The 15,107-nt window shown below is 37.9% G+C and overlaps 1 protein-coding gene across 1 annotated transcript in view; it reads right to left on the bottom strand.

The window, feature by feature from the left end:
• Nucleotides 1–8,759: 8,759 nt before the first annotated feature.
• PAPSS1 (3'-phosphoadenosine 5'-phosphosulfate synthase 1) overlaps nt 8,760–15,107 on the bottom strand; it is a 39,494-nt gene continuing 33,146 nt past the window's right edge. The window contains exon 12 of the mRNA XM_051618240.1: nt 8,760–9,446. Coding sequence (XP_051474200.1) covers nt 9,308–9,446 — 139 coding nt within the window. The 3' untranslated portion in view covers nt 8,760–9,307. The remainder of the gene's footprint in view (nt 9,447–15,107) is intronic.

The raw sequence follows: 15,107 nt of genomic DNA, 5'->3' as shown, positions 1-15,107 counted from the left end.
GGCAAGAGTAGCCTTCCCCTTCAGATGCTTGCCTTCTAAGGCTTGGATGGTTTGGAACTGTTGTCTCAGCTTTCACTGGGTTTGCATCTGCATTTATAGTAATGTACAAACCCAGACAGCTAATGTATAGCAGCAACTTTCCTGCAAAATGGTGGATGTAAAACAGTTTTGCCTAAGTGGGAACATGCTAACCCTTCAATTACTGCCTAATCCTTTAATCATCTTCTTTAATTCTTTCATTTTTATTCTTGTTTCTTTGAATGCTTCTGTACTTTTTTTAAAATTAATTTTTATATTTATTTTTACTTTATTTTATATAGACACAATGAGAACTTACTGCTTTTCTAGAGCAACAGTTTTCAACCTGTGACCTGCACTTACAAGAAAGGCTTATGAGCTACTATTACAGGAATCTCAGAAGATAACTAAACAATGCCAAGACTACCAAAAAACAATACCAAGAAAGAAAAAATACCCCACACACCTGTAATAGTCTGCAAACCAAAAAGAGATTGTAGGCCCCTGTTATACAGGCCCTTCTCATAGTTTTTCATGGCTGACTGATGAAACTGTAAACGGCACGAGTTCTCCTGTAAACTGCAACGCTTTCCTTGGCACATCCAATTTGAGAAAATTTTTGGCCTGAAACAATAACAGAGTATTTTATGAGAAAACGAAGAAAAAGATACAAGAGCAGAATGTACTATGAGTACATATTTTATTAAAATCACACATGGAAATTGAGCAGACATTGAAAATTCCACAAGACCTGTGAAATGCATAATAAATTCATACAGTATAAAATGCTCTTCAATCTTGGAATTCTTCACATTAATGGTAGTCTCGCTGGGGATACACACAGGCACAAATCTCCAGGTTCTAGTGGGCAGGCCTTCTTTAACTTGTACTGATCCTTTTGTAAACCAGTGGCTAAACAGCTCCTGGTTTACATTTCTGTCTTAATTTGGCTTGCTAAGATAAGTCTGTTTCTTCAGAAAGCCCCATTGTACCACTTTTAAGCAGCAACTTACCCCTTTTCTGTCAAAATAAAAGGATCTGTGTATTCCAACAAAGAGTCACTTAAAGGGAGAAGAGTTAGCACACAGTCTGCAGGCCTCGATACAATCAGATTAATTTCTCCTCAAGCAGCCAGATCTTTCTTCAAGTTCACATTGATGAACATCAATGATATCTTCCAGAGTTAACATCTCAAATTCAATGTGAAAAGGCACCTACTTCCTTAGCATTTGTTTCAAGATCTACAGACACATGCAGGATAATAATCAAACCAAGAATGGGTAAAGAGGCTGAATTTTCTTTCATTGTGTAGAAAATTGTGAACTTAGGAATTCTTTTAAGATACATACAGGTGAAAAGACAGTTAAGTATGTCAAATCAAAAGATGAGTTTGTTTGAAACTGTCTGGTGCAGGATTTGCCTAGATAGATCATTATTTTTATTTCATTGCCAATATTGAACAAATCCTCAAACGGAATAGAATGCAACTATTTTTGAATAAGAGAGAAAACACATCAGTCCCCCACTAAGACACATCTTTAAGTATGGAAACAGAAAGACCAGGATGTTTATGTTTCATTCTTCAAGTACATTAAAAATGTGAAAAGCAAGCTTTTGTTTTTTCCAGAAAACCATTGACTGAAGAATGTTAATTTTGTTCTGAAAATCTCTTAGACGGAACATGCTGCTTTGAATTTTCATTTATTTGCCAACTATGACTACAGAAATGGCATGATTTCTTTTCAAGGAATTGCAAGATGTTGTCTTTTATAGTTACAAGGTTAACCTGAAATTCTCCACCATCAACTCACCATCTTTAAATATACTCTTCTCCAGCTCATGAAATATTTTACCACAAACCCTTACAACATGAATTAAAGACACCCCAAAACCAGAAGCGTATACGAAAAGGAAACTAGCTTTAGTTGTTTAAATAGCTGATGCAAATTCAGTACCCAATCTCTACATCAGACCTTTCTGAGACTTTTTTCATCTTTGTTCAAAGAGAAAAATGGCGAAAATACTATACAGAAAATAGCCAAGAATGTTTACAAAGAAAAACTCTAAAACTTGAATGTTCTTTGCAAAGCTATTTCACTATGAAGTTCAGAAGTGTGCACGTATTTAAAATTACTCACAGCAAAGCAGTAAAAACTACGAAGAATCAGTGCCATTCTGAGTGTCTTTAAATACCAAGTAAGGTAAATAGATTTTCAGTTTTCAGAAAGAAGCAGTATTTTTCCTTGAAAAAATCATGAACAAAGGAGTTATTTATAACTGTCTCTAATGAAGAAGTGTCAATAATTCTTCTCATTTTGTGCTGTACTTCTGATGTTGACTCTGATGGCAAGTTTATTGCTCGGCTGTCACATAGTATGATAGGAAATTTTTGCTCATATATTTATAACACTAGGATACAGTCTGAAAGATCCAGTTTAAATATAAACTATAAAAGTGCTAAACTTTTCCTAATGGAAAGTTATGCCTAGACATGATCTTGTCTCATGATTGTTTTCATTGTCTGGAAACAATTGAATCAAATTATTAAAATATTGTTTTTCACAGGTGGCAGATGAACTATAAACAAGGCAGAAGTCAATGACACATGAGCAATCCTCCAAAGAAACATTCCGTTTACTATCTGGCTGCAGTTTTCCATTCTACAGCAGGCAACCTATTTGAACCCAATGATTAATAGTGAAGGAGTCTCTTCTGTTTCCACTGAAGCCTTTGAAAAAGCTGTTGATGAAATCAAACTAATAATAAAAAAGCCTAAATGTTGGGGTTTTTTCCTCTCTGAGGAGTACTTCTGAAATCAGACAGGTTTCCATATTACAGGAGTGGGTTTGTCCTCCTGGACAAAATGTCATGTTCTGTCATAAATAAATGATGTTCAGGGAATATTAACACGGGGATAGTGGTGTCTCTCATCCATCTCACCACAATTATTGTGGCAAACTTTACAGAAATAATCGATTTAGACCATAAAAATTCAGACACAGGTCATCTGGGTGGAATGCCTGGAGATCTGCAGGTGCTCAGCAAAAACTGAAACTCACAGCTCAGACTGCAAGTCTTTTACTTGCGATCATAACTGCTGTTGTGAGATCAAAATAAATTGATATGGCCAAAATGTTCGTATTCTTCTCATATGATGCAATTTAGAGGGATTAGTGTGGGACTCCACAGACAAAACAGCAGAGGATAAAAGCAAGATTTGGGCACTATTTCCATCCCATTGAAATTTATTCTGAAATTGATTTATTTTTTTCTTCTTTCACACATAGACAAGTAGTGACTTGATTACAATCATACTTCAAAGCATTGTGTAGATGAATTTTAACATGAAGGTCTGGTGACAGTCCTTATACTGAATCCAAGGCTCCTTGAATTTTATGGCATATAAAAATCTCTCTATTCTCTGTTTTTAGCTGGAGCCATTTACTGTCTAAGAATTCCAGATGTGGCTTTAAAGCAGTGTTTTCTAGCTTTCAGTGAAGTTGTCTTCCCCTCTCAACTTCAAAATGGTATCAAGATGAAGTTTCTAGGGCAAACAGCTCTGGAAATGCTGAAGGCATGATTCTGGCTCATGACCATATAATACCCTCCCATAAAGAAGAAAAAAGTTATTTTAATAAAGACTAATGAAAAGGGATGCAGGTAAAAAAAAAAACCCTAATACCACAAGAGCAGACACAGAGCTTGCAGGAGACACAAAGAAAACCCTTCAACAGAAACTTCAAAAGCATAGTAAAAATCCAGTTATATTCATAATAAAAAACTTCTTTTTTGTGAAATGAGAAAGCAGACTTAAAAGAGGCTCTCCTATTCCAGCCCTCAGGCCTTCTTCAAGGTAAAATAACACAACTGAGCAGAAACCTCAACAGAGTCTTCCTTCAAATCACATGTGTACCTGGCACCTGTTTGGCTGCTGGCAAGGAACTCTCATATCCAACACATTGGCCATTGAAGGCTTAAAATTACCATTAGTAACCTAGCTTCCCAAACTCATCTTGTAATAAAATCTAAACACACACAAAAAAAATTGAATGAGTGTCACTCTCCTCTTCAACAGCATCTAAATCAGGGGTTTTGGTAAGCAAGTTTCTGAGACCAATTCAAAAAGAACAACAAAATACTAAGTGTGAGCTATCACTTTCTTTCAATCCAGCATTTAATTCTGCCAACTCACTGCAGGCTGAAGTCCCTATTATTTTACAGAAGATGAAGGATTTTATGTTAGGTTGAAGTGGTAAAATAACATTCCTACATATTTCTTATTAATGTTCAAGCATCACAGTAAATCCCATTCCTATAGATTGATAACACGCATGTGAAGTTAAACCAAGATTCACTTTTCATCTTATTTTTTCCTTGTGGATTCTCCTATATTGAGTGAAGGAATAGCCTTCTCTTTCCCCATCTTTGGAGATGGTGCCATAGATGCAGTAAACTTATCTTCCGACTCACAGGAAAGCAGAGATGATAGCTATATTTTCATAGAATCATATCACAGAATCATAGAATTATTTGAGTTGGAAGGGACCTTAAAGATCATCTAGTTCCAGCCTCCCTGCATGGGCAGGGGCATCTCCCACTAGACCAGGTTGCTCAGCGCCATCCAACCTGGCCTTGAACACCTCCAGTGAGGGGGCATCCACAACTTCACTGGTCAACCTGTTCCACTGTCTCACCACCCTCACACTAGAGAATTCCCTCCTAATGTCTATCCTAAATCTCCACTCTTCCAATTTTGATCCATTACCTCTTGTCCTCTCACTGCAAGCCCTTGTAAAAAGTGCCTCCTCAGCTTTCCTGTAGGCCCTACAGGTACTAGAAGACTGCTATAAGGAGTCCAGAGCCTTCTCTTTTCCAGGCTGAACAGTCCCAACACTCTCAGCCTGTCTCCATAGGAGAGGTGCTCCAGCCCACCAGTCATCTTTGTGGCCTGTTTCTGGACTTCCTCCATGAGCTCCATCTCCTTCTTATGCTGGGGGCTCCAGAACTGGACACAGTAATCCAGGTGGGGTCTTACCAGAGCCGAGTAAAGGGGGAGAATCGCCTCTTGGGCCCTGCTCATCACGCTTTTTTTGATACAGCTCAGGTCATGGTTGGCTTTCTGGGCTGCAAGCACACATTACCAGCTCATGTTGAGTTTCTTGTACACCATTACTTTAAAGTCCTTCTCCTCTGGACTGTTTTTGATCCCTTCTCCCCCAGCCTGTATTTGTGCTTGGGATTGCCCTGACCCAGACGCAGGACCTTGCACTTTGGCCTGGTTGAACTTTATGCAGTTTGCATGAGCCCATTTCTCAAGCCTGTCAAGGTTCCTCTGGATAGCATCCCTCCCATCCAGCGTGTTGACCTCACCACACACTTTGGTGTCATCAACAAATTTGCTGAGGGTGCACTTGATTCCACCATCCTTGTCGCTGACAAAGATGTTAAACAGCACCAGCCCCAGTACTGACCCCTGGGGAACACCACTCATCACTGGTTTCCATCTGGACATTGAGCCATTGATCATCTTTGAGTGAGACCATCCAGCCAGTTCCTTACCCAACGAGTGGTCCATCCATCAAATCCATACCGTTACATTTTTTATGCCTAGCACAAAAGTTTAAAGGTTCATGACCAGAGATACAAGGGGTGCCATGTCTGTAAATACTAAAAGTCACACACACACACCTGTTTTTGAAGCTGTCAGCATCTAGAGGTAAATGGAGTAATACATTGATTAGCAACTTTAATCTGGTCAGAAGGGATGTATTACTGAGTTGTTAGTGCTACGATCCTCAACTGAAAAACAAAATCAGACAGAAATCAGCATTTTCAGTATTCCTCTGGTATTTTTCTATCACAACCTGTAGATCCTTATTTGAAAAGTTATCCTGAATATTCATGTTAGTGAAAAACAGGCATATGGGAGCTCACATAGGAAAAGAGAATTCTCAGCCATGAGGTTCTGTAAAATATTTTTTTCCTTAAGTTGCTCATAGGTATTGCCAGAATCAAAATAATCTGGAATTAATAATTTCACCTAGGAGAGGCAGTAATTTTGTACAATTTTTTTAACCTTAAGGATTAGAGTTTGGTAATCTCCACCTTCATTTATCCCTGTATTTTAGAAAGATGGGTTCAAATTGTCCTTGTATCAGCCATACAGATCAAGGGTGTTATTACTTTAATACATCACATGTCCAATACATCAGAATGAACAGCTAGAAGTGAATAATCATCCTCAGACTGTACAAAAAGCACAGGATAATAGCCATAAATTATCCTGTGCAAGAGCAGCAGGTAAAGAACCACTTATAAGGTAGATCAGTGTAGAGACAAAAGGTGGGAGGCAGGGGGAACACTTTTGACATTTTTCATCTTAATGAACAGAGTAAAACTGCTCTTGAATGTTAGAGCAAAATGACCTTTAGAAAAACTAAATTCTTGGAAGTTTGATTTTGCTGTTCTACATAAGAAACGAACATACCTATATAACTGCTTAGCTTCACAATTTACATACCCATCAGTATTCTTCCAGTCAAAAAAAAGAGTCATTTTAGGAACAGAAGAAGTGAGACAACTGAGCTTTTTATTTTTCCAGCTGGAAAGTTAGGTCCTGCTTGTCCTCATTCTCATATCATGGTTCAAGAGTATTATTACTTTTGTATGGCACGCTCCTGAGGTCATTGCTCTTTGGCGACAGAGCAGGTGTAGGAAGGCAGGTGTGTTTAGTCCTGGTTGCTGCCTCCTGGAAGCCAGTCAACTATTGTCTCAGTATAGCCTCAAGTGCCACAGCACCCATAATGAAGTTGAACCAACTGTTAAAAAGAGAAAGTTAGGACTAGCTGACAACACTACCCACCGAGATAAGGCAGAGAAAAGCAAAAGAAAGAGACACTGGCAGAAGAATAATTTCTGGGGTATCCCTTTCCTATAAGCAAGGCTTCCTCAAATAAGGCACCTGCAAGACGAGAGGAAAAATTTGAACTCTACAGTGAAATTCATATAATACAGTAAAATACTGTTGTATAGAGCAAGTCCTGCCTGCAAATTGGCCAGATGTTTCTGTTCTTAATCAGCATTATTCTGGGAATGCTGTGGCTGTTGGCTTAAAGGTAGAATAAACCTGAAAGCTTCTTTACTACAGAACATTAGAAGGAATATTTCCAGAAGTACTATAACAACATGGCCTCAGCATCAAACCAGCTATGTATGAAGACTAGATCTATTTGTTATCACTGTATTAATTTGCTTGAATGCCTTCTTGCTTCTAAATTAACTTTACGAGATGATTCATGTTCATGGACACCACTCCCACTTATTTTCCAGACGTCATTTGGCACATGTAGCATTTTTTAAACATTAAGTTCTGTAGATGTTCACCTGTGTTTGCTATTCTGCCCAAATATTTTTATTGTCTTTAAAGACAACTAGCAAAGGAATCAAACTTGACAGTAAAGAGTTCAAACTCCAGTTTCCAACAGCAAATCTCATTTTAGCATCCAATAACTCTTGTTTGCTGTCATAGTTAAACTTGAAGTTTTGCATGAACAGCTGCACAGAGATCAACTGACTCTTTCTTCTGGATTTTGCATATTCTACATATTGATACAATGTAAGAGGTGAGTTTGAAGAAAATCTGTTCCACAGTTCTGAAGAAGTAAGTTTAAACTACCAAAACACAGTCTCCAGTAATTGCTGTGGTTCACTAATGAATGTTCCATCTTTTCCCAATTCTGCCTTACTTTCTGTCAGAGGTAAGAATCCCATTAAAAGATACATTCTAGATCTCATCAAAGAGACAGAGAAAGAAAAGAGAAGGATGTCATTCTCAAAGCATATGTCTTAAATACTGCTGTGAACAAATAAACAAAGATTGCAAGTAGCATTTTTCCCATTCATTACACAGGTCCCCTCATCACAACCTTCCCTCCAGCAAAAATAACCTACATGAACATATGCTTCATCCAGGCTCAGTAGCAGGCCAATATCAACATTCTAAAAACAACTTTGAGCTGGTTCCTCCTATATACACTGTTTAACAACAGAAAAGTAAGTTTCTGTGAGAAGGATATAAGATAGTTTCTAGCTAATAGGCTTGCCTATTACCTGCAAATGCTTGAAAGATCCCAATACATCTGTGTTACTTCACACTTAAAGAAGTTTTTCATTTTTTCTTACTTTTCATTTTTTATATTTTTCTTTAACAGCTGACAGTTTCACATACCAAATTAACCAACTTCAGGATTTTTGAAGAATCCTAGAAGAAGAACATATGCTTTGTCTCTCAAGCAAGCAAAAACTGAACCAAGAGAAGGGGATAACTCTTTGGAAACCTTGAAAAATAGCCAGAACATTAACCTCAGGACTAAGCATTTGTACCACAGAAAATGCCAAGATCTAGGGATTTTTTTTTTATTTTTCTTGCAATAATTAAAGGTGAATTCAAAGTTGATCTGCCATACTTCTTTTGAAGTTGCAGAAGGCTAAACAAGTATATCTGGAATCATAAACTGGTAAGTTCTAGCAAATGAAAGAAAACATTCCCTACTGATACCTACGGCAACAAGCACATACAAAAAAAAAATTCAAATCTGGATTAGTTATCAATTCAAAGTGAAAACTAGATACTTTATCTTATTCATTACTTGGCCAACTTACAGATCCACAGCAGAAGAAAATCACCAGACAATTCAATGAGTTCCAAAACTAAACAAAGAAAGACAACAAAAATTTTATGCTACATTAAAAAAAAATTCTTTTTTATTACATATTGTGAGAAATCAGCGTTAAGTGCTTCTGGAGATGATGATGAGACAGAGATGAGGACACTTTTACAGATGTTTTAAAACTTATTTACTTTTTTGATTTATAGATCATCCATCCATAGTTAAGGGTCTAACCATTACATTATCTCCTACAAACTACTAAAACCAGACACTACCCAGCAGTTTAAATAACATGAAAAAAGCCACATCTATTTAACAGCTGCAGGACTCATAGGACAGAGGCAGTAAAATATAAAAAGACAAGAGTTAAAAATCCTACTGCAAGAATATTAACTGTAATAAAAGAGAAGACATTAAAACCAGCAGCTAGTTAGGTGCCAGGACATAATAGAACCCATAAGGACAGGCAAAGAATGATGCTAAGTTAGGGAGAAAGAGTCTGTTTTCAGAGAAGAACTTCCTGACAGACACCACAACAAAGCAACATGAACGGTGACTGTGTGGTCCCCTTCTCGTAAATAAATCAGGCGTCAAAGGTTGATCTGCAGTTAAAAAGAGGTCTAAGCCTTCTCCAAGGATTTGTAGTATTCTGTCAGCACAGTCCAAGCCTTAGGAGCCATGAAGCCTTCCGGTGGGTTTTGTCCTTCACGAGCCAGCTTGCGCATGCGGGTCCCCGATATAAAATCAAAGTCTTCATGGCTGAGAGAGTAGGAGTGGGGGCAAGGGGGGAGGAGAGGGGGGGAAAAAAAAGTAACATATTTTAAAAGTAGGCAAAGTTGTTCATATTCCTTCTGCTTTCTTGATACTTTATAAATTTCTTCTTGGGAGTATAATGGTGTATTGCAACTTTCATTTCCAGACATTTGGCCAGCAATGCCAGTAAATCTCTAGAATATACACCCTCTACAATATTCAGCTTAGGTATTTCCTGAGGTTTAGCGGCAATGTCTGACTTATCTCCTGTGGACTGAACTGTGTTTTTGCTTCCATCTAGCCTGGCTCACTCTCTGTGAGGAAACTGGGAACTGCTGTTGAGAGAGAGACATCTCCACCTCTCTCAGCCCTCTGTTAAGCAACAGCAGCCATCCTATTTTGCACTTTGCCCTGCCATGGCAGCAGACCAGTCCTATGTGCTGGTTCAGTAAGGCCATTTCAGTGCCACTAGAGAATGTGAAAAAACAATACTGCATGAAATCTTAGTGAAGGACACTTTGAAAAACAGAGGAAGTAAAAGCCTCAGAGTCTAGAGGCAAATTCCACAGTTTCTGCAGCTGGACCATTTCAAGCCACTGAGCATACATGTATGTATATATGCATATGAATAATGTGCCACATACAGTTAAAAATAAAGAAAAAAGCAGGGGAATAATAAAAATACCTTTCCCTAAAGATGTTCTCCTCTAAAAAAAAAACAACACAGAATTCAGTTGGACAAATGCACAAATTAACCCAGGTAAGGGTTACTCATAATTGTTAACACGACAATCTAAATATTAATTTCTCAGGTATGTGGTCATAAGCAGCAAAAGCTCTCTGAATTCAACTTTCTCCTCACAAGACTGAAACAGTAAAAGCAAAACAAGAATCATAGAATGACTGGAAGGGCCCTTAAAGATCATCTGGTTCCAACCTCCCTGCTATGAGCAGGAACACCTCACACAAGACCAGGCTGCACAAAGCCTCGTCCAACCTGGCCTTAAACACCTCCAGGGAGGGGGGCATCAACAACCTCCCCAGGCAACATATTCCAGCACCTTACGACCCTCATGGTGAAGAATTTATTCCTGATGTCTAACCTAAATCTCCCCTCTTTCAGTTTAAAACCATTACCCCTTGTCCTATCACTACCCTCTCTGGTGAAAAGCCCCTCCCCAGCTTTCCTGTAGGCCGCTTCAGGTATCGGAAGGCTGCTATAAGATCTCCCTGGAGCCTTCTCTTCTCCAGGCCTGAATAACCCCAACTCTTTCAGCCTGTCTCCATAGCAGAGGTGCTCCATCCCTTTGATTATCTCTGTGGGCCTTCTCTGGACCCTCTCCCAACAGCTCCATGCGTTTCCTCTGCTGAGGGTTCCAGAGCTGTATGCAGTATTCCACATGCGGTCCCTCAAGAGCAGAGTAGAAGGGGAGAATCAGCTCCCTGGCCCTGTTGGCCATAGTTGTTTTGATGCAGCCCAGGATGTAGTTGGCACACAGGCAGCTCATGTTGAGCTTCTCATCTACTGCCACCCCCAAGTGCTTCTCCTCAAGACTGCTCTCTATCCATTCTCCCCCCAGCCTGTATTTGTGCCTGGGGTTGCCCCAACCCAGGTGCAGGACCTTGGACTTGTTGAACTTCATGGGATTTGCATTGGCCCACCTCTCCAGCTTGTCAAGGTCCCTCTGGATGGGATCCTTCTGAATGCCAGAGTTCTATCAAATGCTCCAAAGGAAAAAATATATATTCTTAAATTAAATATGCAATTTTAGTTAAACCCTTTGCTCAATTTGCAACATGTATGCATTACTCATTCCTTGTCTGTTTGAAATAAAAGCTAAGTATTGATTTCAGATGCACATGCCTTAGATAGAAACAAGAGGCAAGTGTGTGCAACAGAGGGCAAAACTTGGCTTTATGTGCTAAACTGTACTTACTAGGGTATGGAAGTTAGCAAGATGCAGAAAGCATTTCATAGTTCCCTTTCACAAAACCACTAGCCCCATAACTTTTTTATTTGGATTGTATACATTTACACAGCAGTACCGCCATACATGCTCTTTTCTTATTGATCTCAATCTAGGACTGTGGGTTCATGAAGTATCACAACAAGGCAAAACACCCTATTGTGCTTCAATTCTGCAAAATACAAATTACACAAAAATTAAAACTTAAAGTTGATGTAAGCCCATAGGAGAAAAAGTTATGTCACTGCTATTTATAATGCCTGAAAAATGTATTCTTTGACAGAGAGATGTCTATTGTTCACTAACATTGGTTCAAGGTAACTTGCATTCTTTGCAAAGAACTACTTCTATAAAATGTATGTGGGGAAGTGATAAGTCTGTCTCATTCTAGAAAAATAAGTACTAATTCTTCAGATGATCAGGAAGAGAAAAGCAAGTGCTAGAAAATTTCTCAATATGTGGTTTTCTTTACAGTGTGCTAGCAACACCAAGTTTGAGCATTAAAAAAGTTAGCTGCTTTATCCCCTGCTTGCCTGTTAAGTTTTCAGAAAAACATTCCATTTCCTACTGTGCCCTACAAGTGAAAAAAGGTACTAAGACAATACATTTAGATATGCCATGTAAGTTTGCTTCAATAAGACCCCCCAGTTCCTTCAGCTTCTTCTTATCCCTAGTTGCATAAAAAGTAGCTCTAGGAATCAGATATATAAAGAAAGAGAGAAACATTAAGAGAAGCTAAGGAGATCTATAGAAACCATAAGAAAAGAAAAACATGAGAAGCATCATTTAAGAAACATAATGCACCTTGTAATACATCTAGAAATGTTTCAAAAATACTATTAAAAAGTAGCCAAGTATTAGTGATGCTCTCTCATTATCCCAAACTTCTCTTTTGAATTAGTTTTTCTATTAAAAAAAAAATGACTTTAAATACTAATCACTAATGTGATTCACATGGACCTTTGGCAATTTTTGTTGTATGTTGAAACAACCTGATAATTTTTGTCTTTTTAAAAATTACTACATTGGCAACTTTACTGCTTCTAGTTTAATCTCAACTTTCATACCTAATGCAGCATATCTGAGTAACTACTCAATACTCATTGTCTTTACTAAAGGTAAAAATCAAATCTCTTCAATATCACAAACTGAGATTTCCACTAAGCAGAAATACCTTATCAGTACTGGCACTGTGATGTGAACCATGAGCATTTTGAAATAAAACATTATCAGTATGAGTCATTTGCTTTTGTAGAAGAAAGGAGAAAGAAGAGTCAAGTAATTTTGTTCATAGTGAATTTCGAGGATAGTAGGAGTTACTCTACACAAAATGGATTTGAGAGAAACATGAGACTGAAACATTTGACTGTTAAAGCTACTATGAAATATAAATGCCAAAGCCATCCAAATTCCATTATCAAGTGAGATTTGGGATGAATTTCAATTAAACTCAACCCAAGGCTTTTCTAAGCATGGGATTTAAGAGCCTTTAAAAATTTTATTTAGTAGTTGCTGGAATTAGTTTTCTTTGAGCCACACTGTATGTTAGTAGATGTGTATAACATTGATTTGACCTTTTACTACCAATTAAGTTCGACTTGTAGTGATGCAATAGTTGATACCAATGCAATTAAAAGCATTCTCCAAAAGAAAGAGTAAAAAAAGGCAGAAATAAATCCACAACAAAAACTTGTCAACAGAAAACCAGTCTTGAAAACTATTACATTGAGACTGGTATTTACTCCATGGCACAGCATCCTAGAATCCTATTACACTCACGGTGTGGAAAAAGCCCCCAATATACACACTGTGAAATCTCTTTATTTATGGAAGAGAGGGCTAAGTAGACAGAAAATACATTACTTTGCTGTACATCTAGCAAAAGGAGAAAAGGAATTTTTCTTCAGATTGTGCGCTCCTTCCACACACAGAGCTATATGTATCTACAGACACGCACAGGTACACAAGATAATATTTTAAATTTGGAAAGCAGTGATCTAACCACAGTAACATAAGAACAACTTGGTGCTGTTACTTCAAACTATTCACAGTAAGCATCAAAGGACAGTCCAAACCATGCACAGAAGATTAAGAATTCATACACCAGTTCTTCCTTTCTTTCATTTACAAAGACTAATGTTTTATTTATTAAAGGTTTTTCCCTTTTTTTTGTGCATTCAGCAGTTATTTTTTACTATAATAGCACAAGACCTCAGCAACAACGACAGTTCTTTATGCTTTGTTATGAGCTCAAACACCCTAAGGGCAGTGTATGAGGCTAGGATTTCAAACACCTTACAGTTGTTGTGACAGAACAAAGCAGCTGACACTAATGTGCAAATGGGAAATGACTGCATGAAGATGCCCACAGTCCTACATGAAATTTCTGCCAGATCTCCGAGGTACCAATACGGTATCTTAGAGTGACTGAGGAGAATATTTTTTACACTTGAACAACTATTCCCTACAGGTTTAACCAAAGTATAAAATATATTACTTCATTATTACTCTAAAGCACTAAAGATCAGTCATAATCTTGGGAAACCTCACCCAGGTTATGGTATCTGGCACTGTGCTAATTACCTTCTTGGAATTTTCATTCTCTGTGGAGGGCACTATCTGGTGCCTTAAAGGTCTTAAGAAATTACTTCTATATACAAGACTTATTATAAAAGTACAGACCATTCAGTGTTTTGCCTACTCATAAAAATGTTTTTTGGAAATAAAACAATAATATTGTTTATTCACCTGGTCTGGCTTAAAAAGGACTGCTATGCTCTACTCAGCTGGTCAACCTTAGATCTAATTAATTCCTAGGACAATTCACAGCTTCCGTATCTGAGGTTCAGTCCTTTAACAATTCTTCAACTTCAAGCTTCCTGAACAGGATCCAGCATGAGATGAAATTTAACCTTACAACCCTTTTCAGAAGGACTTCTACAGAATTTAATTTTGCCTTTGCAGTATAAAGTCAGAACTTACACCAGAACTCTTATGTGAACAGAAAGTTGTCCCTTCCAGCGTCAAGACTTTATGTCATTCTGTGTTACACTTTCAGAATGCCCGATGCTGAATGAATCTGCTATGATCAACTAGGTTCAAAAGCTAACTGGCCATGAGCAAACTCATATGGAAGTAGAACACAATAATACGATTAATATTAACATATGCAAAGCACATCCTTTGCCTTTGGTGAATGAAACTCCTTTCTCACTGGCAAGAGGGTTTAAGTGTTCCAAGCTGCTGTAGTGTTCCAATGTATCCTGAATTATGTACTACTGTTAATTAAGAAACCATGTATCACATAGATGAATTGAGGAGGACCATTAAATGTGCTTATCTCAGCCTCCTACTATCACTGAAAAAAAACAGTTATCACACCAAACCAGTTTGGGAACAGCAGGTACTCAGTTGGAACTGATGCCCCATAAGAATGATTTGATATTATTAAAGCAGTCATGAAAGCCATATAAGGGTCCTGTAAATAAACTAGATAAAGTTAACATCTCCCCTCTTTGCAGGTACCCATGCTGCATTCACATTTTACAGAAAGCATGAACAGTCTGCTCCAGTAACCTTACTTCCGGGTTTCTTTTAGCCAAAATGATGTCATCCGTTTTCTTTCAGGACAAAAAAAAAAAATAAATAATCCCTTTTTCCAGACACTGCTGTGGCTTTTTTTAATTGCCAGACTAATTTC

Source organism: Apus apus, chromosome 4, assembly GCF_020740795.1.
Source record: "Apus apus isolate bApuApu2 chromosome 4, bApuApu2.pri.cur, whole genome shotgun sequence".
NCBI lineage: Eukaryota > Metazoa > Chordata > Aves > Apodiformes > Apodidae > Apus > Apus apus.
This window is presented reverse-complemented; position numbering and strand designations above follow the sequence as displayed.